Consider the following 17,170-nt stretch of genomic DNA (forward strand, 5'->3'; position numbering starts at 1 on the left):
TACAGGTCTGCTGAGAGACCCTGGGCACTTCAATTTCAATGTAATTTTCTGGCAAGTAGCCAGGATAATGACCTCAGGATAATGTGTGCTGGTCAGGGAATGCAGACAGGCTGAAGTGCCGGGTCACGAAGGACAGAGGCAAAAACCACAGCCTGTGGTCTTTTGCCTCCTCTTCCCAGGAGCCTTTTTGTCTGAAAGCACACTGCCTGAGGACACTCAAGGCCTTGTGCCTGGAAGACCACCCAAACCCCAACATGCCAATATACCTGGGTTCCCCCCACCCAAACGGTCCAGACTAGAGCTGGCCTCTGGAAGAAGGAATTACACCAGCCCTGGGAATGTCCCAAGGGCTCCAGCCAACTGCTGTCTGTAGGACTGATGATCTCTCAGGATCATACATATCCCCCTCCACAAAAGGTTTCTGAGCCCCCATTGCTGCTCAACCTAGGGTTTGGAGGGACCTAGAGCAGGCTTTACCTATGCAGCAAAGATGTTCCTCATCTAGAAAATATGCTGCACCTCACCCACACTGACCAAGGGGAGCTACTCAGTGAAAACACACATGGTGCAGACGGGGTTCTCTCGCCTTCAGAGAACCTCCCTTGGGGTTGACCTGAACCCTCCTGCTCCCTGCTTTCTGCCTTTACCCGATTGCTCAGTCCTGCTCTCCAAGACCTACTGCCCAAGAGGACTCCCAAAGACTGCGAAAGAACCTACTAGAAACTCAAGTCACAAACCGACGCCACCAAGAGGCTATTCTCAGTCAAGGAAAGCAATGAGGACACACAGGACAGATGGAACACACCGGGAGATGGCAGAAGAGCTGCACAAGGGAAAGCAGGAGCACTTGGGACCAACGTGGGGCAGGGGGTAGCCCAGGACAAACACTCAAGAGTTGGGATGGCCAGCCTCATTCTCTCAGGAAGCAAAGCCCCTAGCAGGTTGGCTGGCTGGATCTGGAGACCAGCAAGATCCCAGACACAAAGCCTGGCTTGGTGCCCCATGGTGGCTCTGCAAGGTATACAAGATGCTGCCCAGCCTTCAGACATCTGTGGCTCCCTGACGAGAGGGAGGGAGGGAGCCCAGCAGAGTGGACAGGAAAGCAGCGCTCACTCACCCTGGCTGCTCCAATTCCCAGGCAGGACCTCCACCACTGAACTCTTTGCCACTCGGCACACAAATCAAGGGGAGAACTGCCAGGGCGAGAACATTCCGTGTCCGCCTACTTCACCACCCCCAGCAACTCCTGCCCCAGGACAAGAACAGGCCCGGGTCTCACTCACACTCCCTGCCTGCCTCCCCTCTCTCTCAGCCTAGGAATAAAGATAAAGGCAACCTCCACCCCTCACCCCCACAGCACCTTGATTCACTTAGAAATAAACTTCAGTAGCAGAGAGGGCAAAAGGGAGAGCAGAGCACGGCGGAGGCACTCGATGATTCCACCCCTTTACTGTGCCTTGTGGATGTGACTCCATGCAGGCCGTGCTCCTCGGGACGGCAGCTGCCCAGAAAGAGCTTCCACCATGTGACACTGTTTAGACTTTTTAAATGTGTGGCCCAACCGCTTGCCAGTTAAGAATTACAGCAAATGATTCTATTTGTAATTTCTAACCTTCCCACTGCCTCCCCCCAAAAAAACTGTACATGAGTTTACAAACATATTAACATATAAATAATGAGAAGCGTCCTGGTGGGAGCCTCCCCAGCTGTCTCTGCTTGGAGATGAACACTGAGGGGAACGCCGTGCCCACACGAGGTGCCCGTGGCGAGGGGGCCTCTGTGGCAGTTGCCGTGGGTGCACTTCGCTGGCTTCTTCAGCACCTCTGGGTCAACCACCAGTCTGTGTCTGCTACGCCCAAGGTAGGTCCGGAAGCCCGGTCATCGCTCTGGCTCGAGCTCGTGCTGGCAGGGGCGCTTCTTCTCACGACAGTGCTTCTTGTGGGCGGGCCAGTCCTTCTGCTGGCACTGGGAGCCGCAGTACCGGGCCACCTGGCAACGCCCGCAAATGTTGAACTCCCGGAGCTGAAAGAACACACAGGACAACCGTGGCTTCACGGTCACACCAGGGAATTGGTTGTGGGGCAGGTACTACGCTGCAATCAGAAAGGACCCGGCAAGCCCATACACTGAAGCCGGCAGGCACAGCGGCTGCGGTGGAGAGGTGCGCGAGAGGCCCGCAGGGGCCGGGGCGGCGGGGTATGGAGCAACCCGGAGCTGGCACTCACTGCAGCACCTGTACCTGCTTCTCAATCATCGTGCAGGGAGGGTAATGGCACTCGTAGTAGGTGCAGGAATTCTCCTCCTCTTCCACCACGTCCCCGTTGGCGTTATAGTACCGGGTCACGTTCAGGACAGGAAACTGCTCTTCTATGGGGTCTGTGGGAAGCTGCTGAATCGCCAGCCAGTATAAGCTTTGCTCCCTTAAAAGGAGAAGCATATGCTTCAGTATACTCCAGCCAGACACGGTCAAGACAGGGACATGACAATGACCTGACTGCAGACAGATAGCTGGTTTCTCCTGCTCAGCATATCTCTGCCCCAGTTTTTGTTAGGACAACTTGACTCTTCTTTGGCCTGCCCCCACCATGCAGCAGGGCTTACCTGTATGGGATGTCAAGTATTTAGCACGTTTATTTTAAAAAAAAAATTTTTTAACGTTTATTTATTTTTGAGACAGAGAGAGACAGAGCACGAACGGGGGAGGGTCAGAGAGAGGGAGACACAGAATAGGAAACAGGCTCCAGGCTCCGAGCTGTCAGCACAGAGCCCGACGCGGGGCTCGAACTCACGGACCGCGAGATCGTGACCTGAGCCGAAGTCGGCTGCTTAACTGACTGAGCCACCCAGGCGCCCCGTATTTAGCATGTTTAAGCAGGGCTATGTCTGCCTCCCTCATAGATTTCCCAAAACCTGGGACTGACGGGCACACAGCAGGCACAAAGAGTGTGCGGCCTCAGTACAGGGACCTGGCCAAGCCTGGCCACCTGTGCAAAGCCAGGCAGTCCTTCTCCCTGCTCATGGACCCAGAGGCACCTACTTCTGCCCCTGCTGGTCCACCTCTCCTTTAATACTGTGAGCTGCTCTAAGTCTTTCTAAACACCAGAAGCTTGCAACTGAAGAATCCTACCTGCTGCTAAAACTGAGGCACCGTAACAGGCCCCAGGGGGAGCGCAGGCTGGGCAGGGCCGGTGAAGGCGCTCAGCAGCTCCCCCTGCTGCTGGGCTGCAAAGGTGCCACCACCTGTACTTCGAGAGCAAAGCAGCAGGTTAGCACCCCCTTCAACCTACCACCCTCTGTGGGGCCAGGCCTGGAGGACCTGGGCTAAATAGGGGAAGGGTCACCTTTACCTAATACCATATACGAAAATTATCTCAAAATGGATCAAAGACCTAAACATAAACAAACCTAACCTAAACAACTAAAGGCTCCATCAACGCACAAATGGGTACGATGTGGTACATAACCATAATGTAATATTATCCAAAACACATAGGACACCAGGACAGAAATCCTGGGGCACCTGGGTGGCTCAGTCGGTTTAAGCATCTGACTTTGGCTCAGGTCATGATCTCATGGTCAGTGAGTTCAAGCCCCGCGTCGGGCTCTGTGCTGAGGGCTCGAAGCCTGGAGCCTGCTTTGGATTCTGTCTCCCTCTCTCCCTGCCCCTCCCCAGCTCACACTCCGTTCTGTCTCTCAAAAATGAATAAACACTAAAAAAAAAAAAAAAAAAAAAAAAAAAGACGAAATCCCAACACAGGCTACATCACGGATGAATCTTGAGGACACTGTGCTAAGTCTGTCACAAAAAGATAAATCCTGTAGGATCCACTCACAGGAAGCCCTGGAAGATTCAGATCCAAAGACACAGAGTAGGAAGGTGGAGGCTGGGGGAAAGGTGGGGGGGGGGGGGGGGGGGGAATCAGTGTCTAATGGGGAAGTTCTGGAGATGGATGGTGGGGATGGTTGCACAACTAAGTGGATGTATTGGATGCTACTGAACTGAACGTTCAAAAATGGCTGAGAGAATAAACATTGTATGTATTTTCCCACAATAAGAAAGGTTTTTTAAAAGGAAAAAAAAAAGGGGACGTGTCAGGATGTAGGAGGGTGCTGGCTGCCTTCTGAGCCCTTCAATGAAGTCCTACACGACACAGGCAAGTTTCAATCCCAGTCGGCTCCTAGAAGCAGAAAGGGAGGAAAACACACCTTGACAGAGAGGCCCTTCCCCCCCCTTGGATGAGCCGCCTTTGTGGCCCCACACTGAAGGAAAGCAGGGCAGGAGGTGCAGGCCTGGAAGAAGCCATGACGCCACGTTCCCTGCTTCACAAAGAGGGGGATTCCCACCACAAGGACCTGCAGAGTGCAGACCACATAATGCCCAGGCCAGCTGGTATTTCAGGCCACACTCAGGCTGGCTCCGACCCACGACAAGTAGAGGGAGAGTCTGAATCCCTAGCTGACAAACTAAGGATGGTCCCACTTGATTAGTTCCTGGGATGACACAAAGGACAGAACCTCAAGAACACAGCCTGTCCTGGGCCTCATGGGAATGGCCTAGAGGAGAACGGGGCAGGCAGGCCACGACCCAGCAGAGACCACTGGGCAGGGTGGCCCAAGATGGAATGGATCCTTTTCCAAACAGGTGTTCTCAATTGTGGTTATCTTATGATCATAAAGAGTGTTCAGATGAAGAAATGTAACAACATTCAGTCACAGGCTGGACGAACTATGAGTCACACAGAGGCCTAAAGTAACGATTGATAGCAGGAGCAGATCCGCTTCGGGTGAAGGGGTGGGCAGTCCCTTCCAGGTCTCCAGTGAGCAGAAGGAAACCTGTCTGGTGTTGGGGGAGGCGGGGCCGCTCCCGGTGTCCACACTGGATGAGCATCCGTGTTGGACAACCCAGGGGGAAATCTACAGACACTGATATGCCTGCTGAGCTGCCCTTACCCTTCTGTTGCTAATCCCTAACTTCACATTCATTTTGTTTGATGAAAGAGCCTTCCCAGAGGCCAAGGACATGCACAAATCCCAGAGAGCCCCAGTGAGCCCATAGATAATGCACACGTGGCCAGGAACACCCTGGCTAATTTCAGCTCCTACCTTCCATTCTGCTGGTTCCCCAGCTCTTCCCAAGGCCTCCATGAAGCTCACACCCAGACTGCTCTTGGGGCCATGGGAATTGCCTCAGAGCATCTTACTCGCCCAAGGGGGACACCTGCAGTAGCCTGAGCAGCACTGTTGTCAGGACCATGAAGAGGCAGAGACTGAGCAGCAGAGCCCCCAAACCACACTCTCTTGCTTCTTTTAAGCCACTGCTTAGGTGTTTAGCCAAAGAGCATGACAGAAAGATGCACATGTGTGTGTACAGGAGGCATCCCCAGATAAAGATGTCCAAGTTTTCTCAGAGACACAAAGGAGAAGTCCTGCCCATGAGCAGGCATCCAGCCCAGACAGCTCTTCTCCCCACTAGAGCCAATCATTAGAAGGGGCGCCTGAGTGGCTCATTCAATTGAGTGTCCAACTTTAGCTCAGGTCATGATCTCATGGTTTGTGAGTTCGAGCCCCACATCAGGCTCTGTGCTGACAGCTCACAGGATTCTGTGTCTACTTCCTTCTCTGCCCCTTACCCTACTTGTGCTATGTCTCTCTCTCTCAAAAACAAACATTAAAAAAAAAAAAAAAATTATCAAAATGGTATCCCAACCCCGTGAAGAAAACAAGGAGGGAAAACTTTGAGGGAAAATAACCAAGGTCTCCACTCCCACAGAAGCATCAGATCAGAGTGGAGACACGGGCCCCTCTTAGTAACAAGAGCCTGAAGGAGGACCTTCCATGAGGCACCTCTGCCGGCTCCCCCGGCCCCGAGAAGCCCCACCTTTGTTTGCTGGATGTCTCTTCGGCTTTGGGCCGCCAGCCCCACGGCACCAGCTGCAGGTTGTCCAGGCGATTGTCTACAGTCACAGCATTGAGGTGTACCACCTGAAACCCAGGAGCAATGCCTCCCCTGTGCCGCTCCCTGGAAAACAAGGCGTCTCCCTCAATCAGCCTCCTCTGGCCTTCCCAAATACTTCCGCCCTATGATCTGAACTGGCCCCTCATCACGCTGATGGGGACAATTAGGAACAAGGGTGTCGAGAGGAATCTAAGTGTGTCGGTCCATGGCCAAACAAGATAGACCGTGTTGACAGTCCAGCCCCTTGACAGAACCCCAACCATCAAACACAATCTAGAGACTTCCCCATCAGAGTAGTCCTAGGCACTGTGGAACTACACCGTGCACACCAAGGAGAGGCAGTCCTTTCCTCACATCCCACCAACAGGCTCAGCGAGAGCCCAGTGGAGGGAGCAGACCCCACCCTACCCCAGAGGAGGCCGTGTCTGGACCAAGTACGAGCAAAAAAATGCGCTTTTAGGCTGCTCTATTAATGATACAATATGCGAATGAGCCATTCCTCTGAGTTAATGGCAATGACCCAAAGGTAACTAAGAGGGTGCGGGAGCACGACTCAGGGAAAGCACCTTCTGTCAATGAGGGCAGGTGTCTCTGCAGGCTCTATGTGCGCATCAGGGCTCATGCGGTACCCAGATAGAGAATAGGCAGTTTGAAGACACCTACCACAGCAGCTCGTGAAGGAGCCTTCCTGACCCTCTTCCCCGGTTTTTGTCAAAGGCATATGCAAATATCTTAGCACCATTTCCATCTGCATCTACTTCCATCCGGGCCTGAGAAGGAGCAAAGAAAAGGTCTGTTAAAAAGTTTCTGATTCTTAGCTACATTGGAAATCCCTCTTAAAGAAATTAAGTGAAAGGGGCGCCTGGGTGGCTTAGTCGGTTAAGCATCCGACTTTGGCTCAGGTTATGATCTCATGGTTCATGGGTTCAGGCCCCGCGTCGGGCTCTGTGCTGACAGCTCAGAACCTGGAGCCTGCTTTGGATTCTGTGTCTCCTTCTCTCTCTGCCCCTCCCCCGCTCATGCACTGTTTCTCTCTCTCTTTCAAAAATAAACGTTAAAGGGGCGCCTGGGTGGCGCAGTCGGTTAAGCGTCCGACTTCAGCCAGGTCACGATCTCACGGTCCGTGAGTTCGAGCCCCGCGTCGGGCTCTGGGCTGATGGTTCAGAGCCTGGAACCTGTTTCGATTCTGTGTCTGCCTCTCTCTCTGCCCCTCGCCCGTTCATGCTCTGTCTCTCTCTGTCCCAAAAATAAATAAACGTTGAAAAAAATAAATAAATAAACGTTAAAAAAAATTAGAAAAAAAAAAAGAAAGAAAAATTAAGTGAAACAAACAAACCAGGATACATATATGGGGCCTGTTTCTGGGACCCAGAGCTCTGCAGAGACTTCCAGATGTGAGAAATCAGCCCTGTATCCCAGCAATAACTCACTTACAAACCACTCTGTAAAACACTGTGAACACAGAGAAATAAATTTTCCCACTTTTAGAAAAAGCCCACAATTCAGTAAGAAAAACAAAGCCTCGGACAAGTAACTACAGTTCATCCTTGAGGTAAGCCCCACACAGCTGAAAATCCACGTGTAACTTTTAACTTCTCAATACTTAACTACTAATAGCCTGCTGCTGACCAGAAACCTTAACAATAACAGACGAGTATCAAATATTTTTGTATGTTACATGTGTTATATGCTATATTCTTACAATAAAGTAAAGCTAGAAACAAGAACACGTTTTCAAGAAAGTCTTAGGGAGGGGCGCCTGGGTGGTTCAGTCAGTTGAGCGTCTGACTTTGGCTCAGGTCATGGTCTTGAGGTTCGTGAGATCAAGCCCCTCATCAGGCTTGCTGCGGTGAGTGCAGAGCCTGCTTCAGATCCTCTGTCTCCCTCTCTCTGTCCCTCCCCCACTCATACTGGTGCCCATGCTCCCTCTCTCAAAAATGAAAAGCAAACGTTCAAAAAAATAAATAAGAAAGTCACGAGGAAAAAAATACATTTACGGTACTGGACTATGTTTATCAAAGAAAGGACCCATGTATGAGTTAACCTGTGCAGTTCAAAGCCATGTTGTCCAACGGTCATCTGTGCTATAAAAGCATGAAAGGCTGAAATAAAAGTGTAGTGGGTCCACAGACTCCTGGAGGAATTCTGACGGGGAGGAGCTGGTAGGTGAGGACTGGCTCGTCCAGTGGAGAACTGCGGAAGGCAAGGGAGCTCAGGGAGAGGGAGAGCAGAGAGCACCAGGGCACAGAGGGACAGTGGGGCCAAGGTCAGAGGAAAGGTGGGGTGGCGCTGCACAGCCTCATAAGGACCCAAGGCTTGTCCAATTGAACATTCAAGCACAAGCGTGACACAATTCGATGTGTTTTCAGGAAGAGCCAGCAACCGGAGTAGAAGTGGGGGGAAGACCAGTATCACAGAGGTGGTAGGGGTTCCACTGGGCAGCCAAAGCCAGGCTGCCCTCACAGAGGATAAAACCCATCCCTCATGACCCTCCCCAGGCAGTGACTGAAAGTAGGGGAGCAAAGGAATAGGCATCCTTACCTCAAAGGAGTAGCCCTCCACCAGTGGGATATCTTGCTCATCTATCAGTGTGTACTTGGTCTGGAAATCAACCATGTTTCAAACGTTACATTCAGGGTCTCAATAAGGTATCAGTAACAGGCAGCAACAGCTCCTTCAAGCTAAATGAGGCCTGCAGGTGAGGGGCATAGGCAGCCTACCCAGAACGGCAGGTGGTTATGACCCACTCAAGGCTACCAGAGGAGCAGGTATCAGGCTTCACTCCTACGTGCCACTGAACTGGCTAACCTCTAAGCTGTTTTAACGGGTCAACAGACCTAACCCGAGACAGGGGCTTCCTCAGAATACAGGAAAGGACCGGGTTTGAAGCAGAACATCCAGAAAATTTCAATTAATGTTTACTTAAGATGGGTGGTCGTTACGCAGGTGCTCACTAAACTGTTTTTTAACTTTCTGTCTGAAATGTTCCAAATGAAAGTTTTAAGAGATGATATTAACGCAACCAGTCACTGAGCTGGAAATGGTCTGGGAGCTGACGGGGAGCCCACCCTTCCCTTAGGTAAAAAGCCACATCGCTCCTGCAGGAAAGGCAAGAAACAGTCCCCCAAACGGACTAGTCTCACTCTTGCTTGGAAAGCCTTTTTCTAGGATCTAAGTCGGTTTTACCTTCATCTGACTGCCTCTGCTCCTCTCTCCCACCAGAAGCTTCCGCCGCTGGTGATGGGAACAGGGTTCCCATCCCGGGTAAGGTCCGTGGCTGGTGCAGCTGCACGGCCGGCCGGCTCCTGGAAACAGCCAAGCCTCAATGCCCACAGGTGCCAGGAAGCCCCAGCCTCGAACACGCGGAGGGCGGGGCCAGGTAAGGGAGAGAAGCAGAGGGAGGCCCTGCTCTGGGAGGCCCACTGAGGCTGGTCCAGACACGGCCACCGCCGGCAGCGTGAAAACCTGCGCGAAGCTCCACCACGGACCGGCAGGCACCGAGACCCACACCGTCTTGCCACCGAGCGAGCGGGCCGCCTCGGAAGGGCGCTGCGCTGCCCGCGGCCACCAGCCCCCTCCTGCCCCGCGGGGACACGCCGCCAGCCCGCCCGCCAGGCCCCGCAGCCCCCAGACCCCGCGCCCCCGGCCCAGCGCCCCGATCCGCCGGGCCCGCGCCCCGGTTCCCGAGCCGCTCACCTTCCCGGCCACCCGGCCGAGCCGCACGATGCCCAATTTGAAGTCGGTCATGGCCGGGCCTGCGCTCGGCCGGCGGCGCCGCTCCCTCAGGAGACGCCGGGCCGGGACCGGGGCCGGGCCGGGGCGGCGCCGCGGCGCGCCGGGTGGGCCGGGTCGGCGGGCCGGGGTCGGGCCAGGCGGGACGAGGCTGGGCCGGACTCGGGCCGCCTCCGCCTGGCGCCCGCCGGACCTGCCACGCGCCGCCGCCGCCGCCGCCACCGCCGCCGCGCGCACCACCGCGAGCGGAGCTGGAGGCGGGGCGCGGTGCAGACACACCCCCGCCCGCCGCCGTCCCGCCAATCGCGGGGCGCGCACTGCGCTAGCCGCCGCGCGCCGCCGCGCCGTGGCCAACGGGAGGAAAGCGAGTGCGCCGGCGCATTGAGGAGCAGAGGTAGCGCGGGGGAGGGGCGCGGCCGGGGGCGGCGCCTGCGCGGCCTCCCCGCGCGACGTCAGTTTCGCGGGAAGCTTTGTGAAGGACGCCGCGCTCAGGCTGCATGGTGCCGGCTCCCCGCTCGCGGCTCGGACCCAGCGCCGGGTCCTGCGCCCGGCCCCTGACTCCACGACTAGCCCGGCGGCCACCGGTCCCGCACCCGGCCTTGCATCCCCACGCCTGACTCGGCGCCGGTCTTTCGACCCCGCGCGCAACCCCCTTGCGGAGGGCGGCTTGGCTCCACGCCCCGGGGCCGTCGGAGGGCCTGCAGGTTGAGGTTTCTGCCGGGCTCGCTGCGGCTCCCCCAAAACGGTCCCCCGTGCTCAGGACAGCGGGCAGGAGGCACGGGTGCCGCTGCGGAGTAGGGGCTGGGGAGACACCCGAGCCCAGCCCAGAATGCTGTTAGCTGGTGGCGCACCTGACCGCCTTCCTTCCTCCCTGGCCACTCACCACCTCCTCCTCACAGGGGCCCAGGTGAGGACCACGGTGGCCCGTGGTGCCCACACAGCCCATCCTCAGGCTACACCAACCTTCCTTGGATCTCAAGCTGTTAACTAGGGTGGGGTAATGTGCCAGCCGCTCACCAGCTTGGTTCAGCTCCTTCCTGAGGACGTTGGGGGCTACCACCCTTGTCTCCTGGCAACCACTCTAGCTGGGCTTTCACCTTCCTCCCCCCCCCCCCCCCGAAATTACACCAGTGTACAAAACAAAAACCAGAAACCCCTGGTCATATTTCAGTGACGGAGGCAGAAAAGGCTCGTGATGAGTTATGTGCCACATTAGAAAATGATAAACACTGTGGGGGAAACAAGTAGATCAGCATTAGGCAGTTGGGGGTCTAGGGAAGGTGGTGGGCAGGGTAAGCCCCATTGAGAAGTCAATTTGAACGGTGTAAGGAGAGAGGGCTATGTGGGCATTTGGAGGAAGAGCCAGTGCAAAGTCCCTGAACTGGGAACATCTGGCATGTTTGAAAAAGTGGGGGTGTCCATTGTGACCAGACAGGAGTGCCTGACAGAAACAGGGTCAAGGTCAGAGAGGTGAGGGGCCAGAGGGGGGGTCAAATAGACTCATAAGGACTTTAACTTTTAGACTTAGAAAAGTGAGGCCAGTGGCACCTGGGTGGCTCAGTCGGTTAAGCGTCTGACTTCAGCTCAGATCATGATCTCACGGTTTGTGAGTTTGAGCCCCGCGTCAGGCTCTGTGCTGACAGCTCAGAGCCTGGAGCCTGCTTCCGGATTCTGTGTCTCCCTCTCTCTCTAACCCTCCCCTGCTCATGCTCTGTCCCTCTCTGTCTCAAAAATAAATAAAACATTTTTTAAAAAATTAGGAAAGTGAGTCCGTTGGAGGATTTGAATAGAGGAATAGCTTTCCAATGAATCAAGCTGTTGATTGGGCGTGGGGGGCGGATTGGAAACAGGAAGGCTGTTTAGCAAGTGAATACAAGTAGCAAGTGAATACAGGAGATAGAGTGTTTAGATACATGGATCCAGTGGTCTGTAGCAGTCAGGGGAGCCCTGGTTATGCTGCAGTAGCAACCCCACATTCTCATGACCTGAGTTGAAGTCAGACGCTTAACTGACTGAGCCACCCAGGTGCCCAAGACATACCTCTTCTGAGGTATTTTTGCTAAAAACAGGAGCAGAGAAATGGGGCCAAAACTGGAAAGAGAACGGAAGTCGAGAGATGGTTTTACTCTGGGAGGGGATATAGATGTTTGCTCACCAACAGGAAAGATCCCATAGAGGAGAATCACTGGCAAGAGGAGGGTTGGGAGATTAGGTGTGCCAGCTCAGCTCAGTAGGGAGAGTCTGATGTAAAGGTTCTGAAAGGCAAGTGGGTGTGGAGGCAGGAGTTTAAGGGAGTTCTCTGCTGATGAGAACTTTCTACTTTCTCAAATAAGTAGAAAACAAAGTCATCAGTTCAAAATGAGGAAAGGGGAACAAATGTTGGGAGTCCAGGGAGAGAGGTCCAGGAATAATGTAACTGGCTAGAAAAATAGGAAAATGCAGTAGGGGGCCACACAGTGTGACTGTGTTTTTCTCAGCCTATTTCAGCTGGTGCAGAGAAAGAGAAGGGCAGGATTTAGCCAAGACTCTGGTTGTGCTGGGTGGGGGCAGGGGTGGGGTTCTGAAAGAGTGACCCGATGCTAACCCATGGCATCAGAGCTGAATGAGGAAAGGAGAGGATACCAGAGGGGGCGGGGCCAGTGGGTTGGAGTTCCCGTGGGGTCCAAAGGATTGCAGGAATTGTAGCACTAGAGAGAGTGGGCTAGCAGGACAGGAGGTGGTAGCCAGAGATGTGTGGACCTGAGATCACAAGGGAGGGCTGTGACTGTGGATGATGTTTGTATATTTTTGTTATCTACCGATGTGCAACTAACTAACCACTCCAAAATCTAGTGGCTTAAAGCAACATTGATTTAGGGATGCCTGGGCGGCTGATTAGGTTAAGCATCCGACTTGATTTTGGCTCGGGTCATGATCTCACGGTTCATGGGTTGGAGCCCCACATCAGGCTCTCCGCTGACAAAGCAGAGCCTGCTCAGGATTCTCTCTCTCTCTGCCCCTCCTTTTCTCTCTCTCAATAAACTTAAAAAAACGACAACGATTTATTATTCCTTGCAATTCTATGCTTGTGGTCTTCCATTCCACATGGTGTCAGCTCAGTCCCTCCTTTGGTTGCAATGGATCAGAAATTCCCTGGAATTTCTTCTCTGGGTGACTTACCTTTGTGTGATGACTCATTATTCAGGGTCCCCACATGGCCAAGCATGATAGCTGGACTTCCTTCTAACATGGAGGCTGTGCTCTAAGTGATAAGTCCCATTGTACAAACATTTATTTGGTGTCGGTTTGAATCAGCCTTGCTAGTATCCCACTGGCCAAAGCAAGTCATGAGGGCAAGCCCAAATGAGTGTAGGAGGGCTGTCCACAAGTATGGTTCACCGTGGCGGGGGGGGGGGGGGGGGAGGACTAGTGGAACAGTGTGCCCCAGCCCACCCTTTGGCTTCCAATGATTCATACTCCTCCCTTTTGAGAGTGTGCCTCCCAAGTGACCCCAGAATCACCATCTCATCAAGGCATTAGGCTTGGAGTCTAGTATATTGCGATACGCAACAGGGCCAGATGGATGAGGCATGTTGGATGTGCCATTGGATGTGCCTTTTGCTCCAAGGGCATGTTATCTGCCCCCCAATACCCAACATTCAGTGGTGAAGCACAGTTCAAGTGAACAGACCCCCTGTTCAAAAAGGGGAGTGTACCCCTAGTCACTGGTCCACAGCAATTTTGGAACCCAGCTAACACCTGTCACAATATTCCTTGATCAGGGCTTGTCTGCGCCCTGCAAATGGTTCCTTCAGTTGCTGTTTTGAGTTCCTCCCTCCGGGCACTGGGCCATGCACTTGCAGTGACCCCCTTTTCCATAGGAAACGGCCTGTGTTTGCAGCTGAGTGTCTTCGTTAGTCTGCTTCCTGCCTGTAGAAAGCAGGGGCCCAGACACCTTTTATTTCAAACTCTGTTATTTCAACCCTTAAACACACACACACACACACACACACACACACACACACACACACACACACAAACTGGATTTCTATATATCAAAATTGTAACTCACTTTACTAAACAAAAGCTATACTGCAAATGTCTTTAAGAAGGCTGTTCTCTCCTGCGGGCTGAGTCAGGTGCTGTGGAACGATGACCTCAAGGTTCTGAGAAGCCCTTTGTGTGGCTGGCAGGGTCTACGAGGACTCTCCACCCCCACCGGAAATCCTCAAATATCTTCACAAGGGATCATACAACTGTGCCCTTGAATTTATTTTAACCCTCATATTTTGCAGGAGGTACTCTGGACTTAGTTTTTTACCATGATGCCATTTCTCACCTTTAGAACTATTTGCTGCCTGTAAAGGCCGAGAATGAGAAAGAGTTTTGATTTTCCAACGTAGCAAGACCTGTTTTGGAAATACCTCATCTACCTGCTGCCGGAGTATGGAACAGCTACTTCTTTGGTACGTTCTCTCCTTGATCTCACGTTAGGCTAACTAAGCAAACCCAATCAGCCTCGAAGCTTTCTGCCGGGAAAATCAGATCATTAGACACATTTTGTGTCTTCCATGTTACCACAGGCCACGGGCTCACCATTTTCCTGCCAATTCTGAACATGGCCTCCCTCAGCTGAGTTCTCACTGCCAGTGTCCAGCTGCTGCCTGCTTCAAAGTCAGTGTCAGATTTTAGAATTTTACTGCAGCAATATCTCACTCCCAAGTGCCGACTTCTGTCCCAGGCATCTGTTGCTGCATCACAAACCACCCCCAAATTCAGCAGGTTAAAACCACTTTATTCTCCTGTGACCCGTGGTGTAGCTTGGGCTCAGCTGGTGGCTTCTTCTGCAGTTGCAGGTGTGGCAGTTTGTCTCAAAGGGTCACAATCAATCCCTTCCTTCTGTGGGTGTGGTGCTTCCCCCACACCAGTCCTGTGACGGTTTTGATGCACTTCATGGTGTAGAAAGTTCTGGGACCTCTGAGCCCAGGCCTGAGGACTGGCAGTTTCACCTTCCCCCTCTAGGGGACTTGCTGCCAGGTAATCAGTCTCACTCTCTGGAGGCCACTGTGCTGTGCAGAACCCCAAAGCAGCCATGTGGAGAAGCCTCATGGAAGAGACACCCGACCAGCCTCAGTTGAGGCATCAGATATGTAAATGAAAAACAGATCTTGGACTTTCTGTCCTCAGCAGACCCCACACAGAGTGGAAAAGCCCCCTGGCTGAATGCAGCCTAATTTTCAGAATAAGTAATAAATCAGGATGGTTTGGGTCACTCACACAACCAGTCACTGGTTGTGACTGATGCAGGCAGTCTGGGATGTTTTCACTCCCCCGTGCAGGCATTCTCTCCCTCTCTCTCCCTCTCTGCGATCTCTCTGATTTCTCCAGTAGGGTAACCAGATACTTTGAAATGGTAGTTCAGGACGCCAAGGGAATACGAATAAGCTGTGAGGCCTCCTTAGAGCCAGCAACTTCTATGGCATCTGTTTCATTGCAGTCCAGCTAGTTAAAGCAAGGGGACAGCCCAGATTCTACAGGAGGGGAAGGAGCCCAACATTCTGATGGGAGGAACAGTGTAAATATAAAGGGATGGCAGAAATTGTTGCCAGACATCTTTGCAGACAAATTAAGGAAGCCATTGAGAGAGCTGCTTAAGTCAGCTGAGGGGGCTCTTGGAGGAGAGGAGACATGGGAACAAGAGAACTGAATCAATCATGTTATTTTTCTGTATCTCACAATGCTTTGACATCTTGGGAGCCTCGCTGGCTGGGGAGAGGCTGCCCCTCCCAGGGCTAGCTACTTCCTAGAGGTATCAACTTGCCTGGGAACACACCTTTCACATGCAGACCAGCCAATCTAGAGGCCATACCCCCAAACACCTCCTCTATGAAACTCAGACACCAAGCCAATATTCCCCTAGCCTAAATCATTGTAGGGCCAGATACTGGACGACTAGAGAACACCCTTACAGCCCAGAGACCACTGGAGTGATGTATTTGATCCTAAGCTTGCTCAAATTTGCCTACCCTGCTTCGCCCATTCCTTCGCACAGAGGACACAATCAAGGCTCTGGGCCACGCGCCGTCCTAACAAATTCTGCCTCCTGACCAACCCGGAACTTCCCCAAGTGCTCCCTCCTCTTGGGAAGAAGTACTACACTCTTCTTTCAAGGCAATTGTCCCTGCATCTGTCACCTTGTCACACCTAATTGAAACAAATCCCAGGTACATTTTAAGATAGAGAGCAGGGGGTTGGAAGGATATTCCACGATTCTGGAGTCACTAAGAATTCCTGCAACGGTGATATTGGAGAGCATGACAGTGAGTCAGGAGCGGAAATCACCAAAAAGGGGGATTGACTTGGGCTTTGAAGATGACAGTAACAGGGGAGCAGTGGATTACTATTCTGAGAAAATGAGTTAAACTTGGGGGCTCTTAGGGAGGGGGCAAATGGTCTGGAGGTTGTTGTAAGGGGTCAGGAGAGCACACAGTCCAGGTTCAGATGTACGGGGGTTTCGGGAAAATAAACATGTACAGCTGAGAGGCCCCAGGGGGAAGCCTGGGTTACATGAGAGCATGAGCACTCAGGGAAGTCAGGGCCGTTGTGCTGATGGCTTAAGTGAGGACACAACAGCGGTTTCCAGAACAGGGGATGGGTGAGTGACGGTGCAGAGTTGTATGGGGGCTCCATTTCTTGTGGCTTACTTATCTTAGCAGCAGCCAACAAATTCTCTCTCTTCCCCCCCCCCCCCCCCCCCCCCCCCAGAAAACACTTCCTTCTTGACTTCTGTTGTGGACATTGGGCCTTTTTGGGTTGCCCGTAATCCTCCTTCTTCCCAGAGGGACCCTGAACTCCTTGTTCCGGAATTCCTCCATTTGCCTGGTATTGACAGAGAAATGCCTTAAGTGTGGCCAATCAGACCCCTCCCTCTCCCCCAACATCCGAATCCCAAGCAAGCCAGGCGGGCCGGCGCTGGCTGCACACTGCTGGCCCTTCGGGGCCTCAGGCCCCTCCTTTTCCTCAGCTTGGCCCAGTGGAATCCCCCCAGCCTATGAGCCTCTCTCTTGCTGGAGGGCCAGGTGAGGTTTTTTTGTGGCTTTCACTCAAAACCCTTGATGTCATCAGCACCCTGACTTACCATCTTCCAATAGGGGACTGAAAATCTTTAGTCTTCCTCAAACTCAATCGTACATGTACCCACCGAGCCTCTTAGATTCTGCTCCTCATGACTTTGTCCCATCCCCTAAGCAATTTATATCTAAGCCAGTTTTCTCCATCAGAAAATGCCACCCCATTCACGCAGGTGTTCTGGACAAAAACCCGGGCCACCCTGACGCCCTCCTTCAGGCGCTCCCACGCGTAAGGCGCCGCTGGGCGCCCTGCACTGCTCTGCGCAAGCAGCGCGTCCCTCGCGGGGCTCCCTCACGGGTCCGCCGTCCCCCACAGTCCCCGCTCCACAGGGACCTCTCAGAGAGGGTAGGTCAGAGGAGGTCCCACTCCCAT

General features: G+C 53.3%; 1 protein-coding gene across 1 annotated transcript; it reads right to left on the reverse strand.

The window, feature by feature from the left end:
• Positions 1-1,432: 1,432 nt before the first annotated feature.
• Positions 1,433-9,808, reverse strand: ZMYND19 (zinc finger MYND-type containing 19). Its single transcript, XM_043565531.1, has 6 exons — positions 9,653-9,808; positions 8,498-8,557; positions 6,620-6,726; positions 5,879-6,019; positions 2,240-2,420; positions 1,433-2,022 (listed from the first exon to the last, which is right to left on the reverse strand). Exons 1-6 carry the CDS (start codon positions 9,701-9,703, stop codon positions 1,879-1,881), a joined length of 684 nt encoding a protein of 227 aa, XP_043421466.1. The 5' UTR covers positions 9,704-9,808; the 3' UTR covers positions 1,433-1,878.
• Positions 9,809-17,170: the final 7,362 nt, after the last annotated feature.

The sequence above is a fragment of the Prionailurus bengalensis genome, chromosome D4 (genome assembly GCF_016509475.1).
Source record: "Prionailurus bengalensis isolate Pbe53 chromosome D4, Fcat_Pben_1.1_paternal_pri, whole genome shotgun sequence".
In the NCBI taxonomy this organism is placed as follows: domain Eukaryota; kingdom Metazoa; phylum Chordata; class Mammalia; order Carnivora; family Felidae; genus Prionailurus; species Prionailurus bengalensis.

Coding starts and splice junctions, on each gene's coding strand:
- ZMYND19 (XM_043565531.1), bottom strand. CDS start 9,703: ATGACCGACTTCAAATTGGGCATCGTGCGGCTCGGCCGGGTGGCCGGG. Junction 8,558..9,652: donor TCGGCCGGGTGGCCGGGAAG/GTGAGCGGCTCG, acceptor GTTGATTTCCAG/ACCAAGTACACACTGATAGA. Junction 2,023..2,239: donor GCACGATGATTGAGAAGCAG/GTACAGGTGCTG, acceptor GTGTTCTTTCAG/CTCCGGGAGTTCAACATTTG.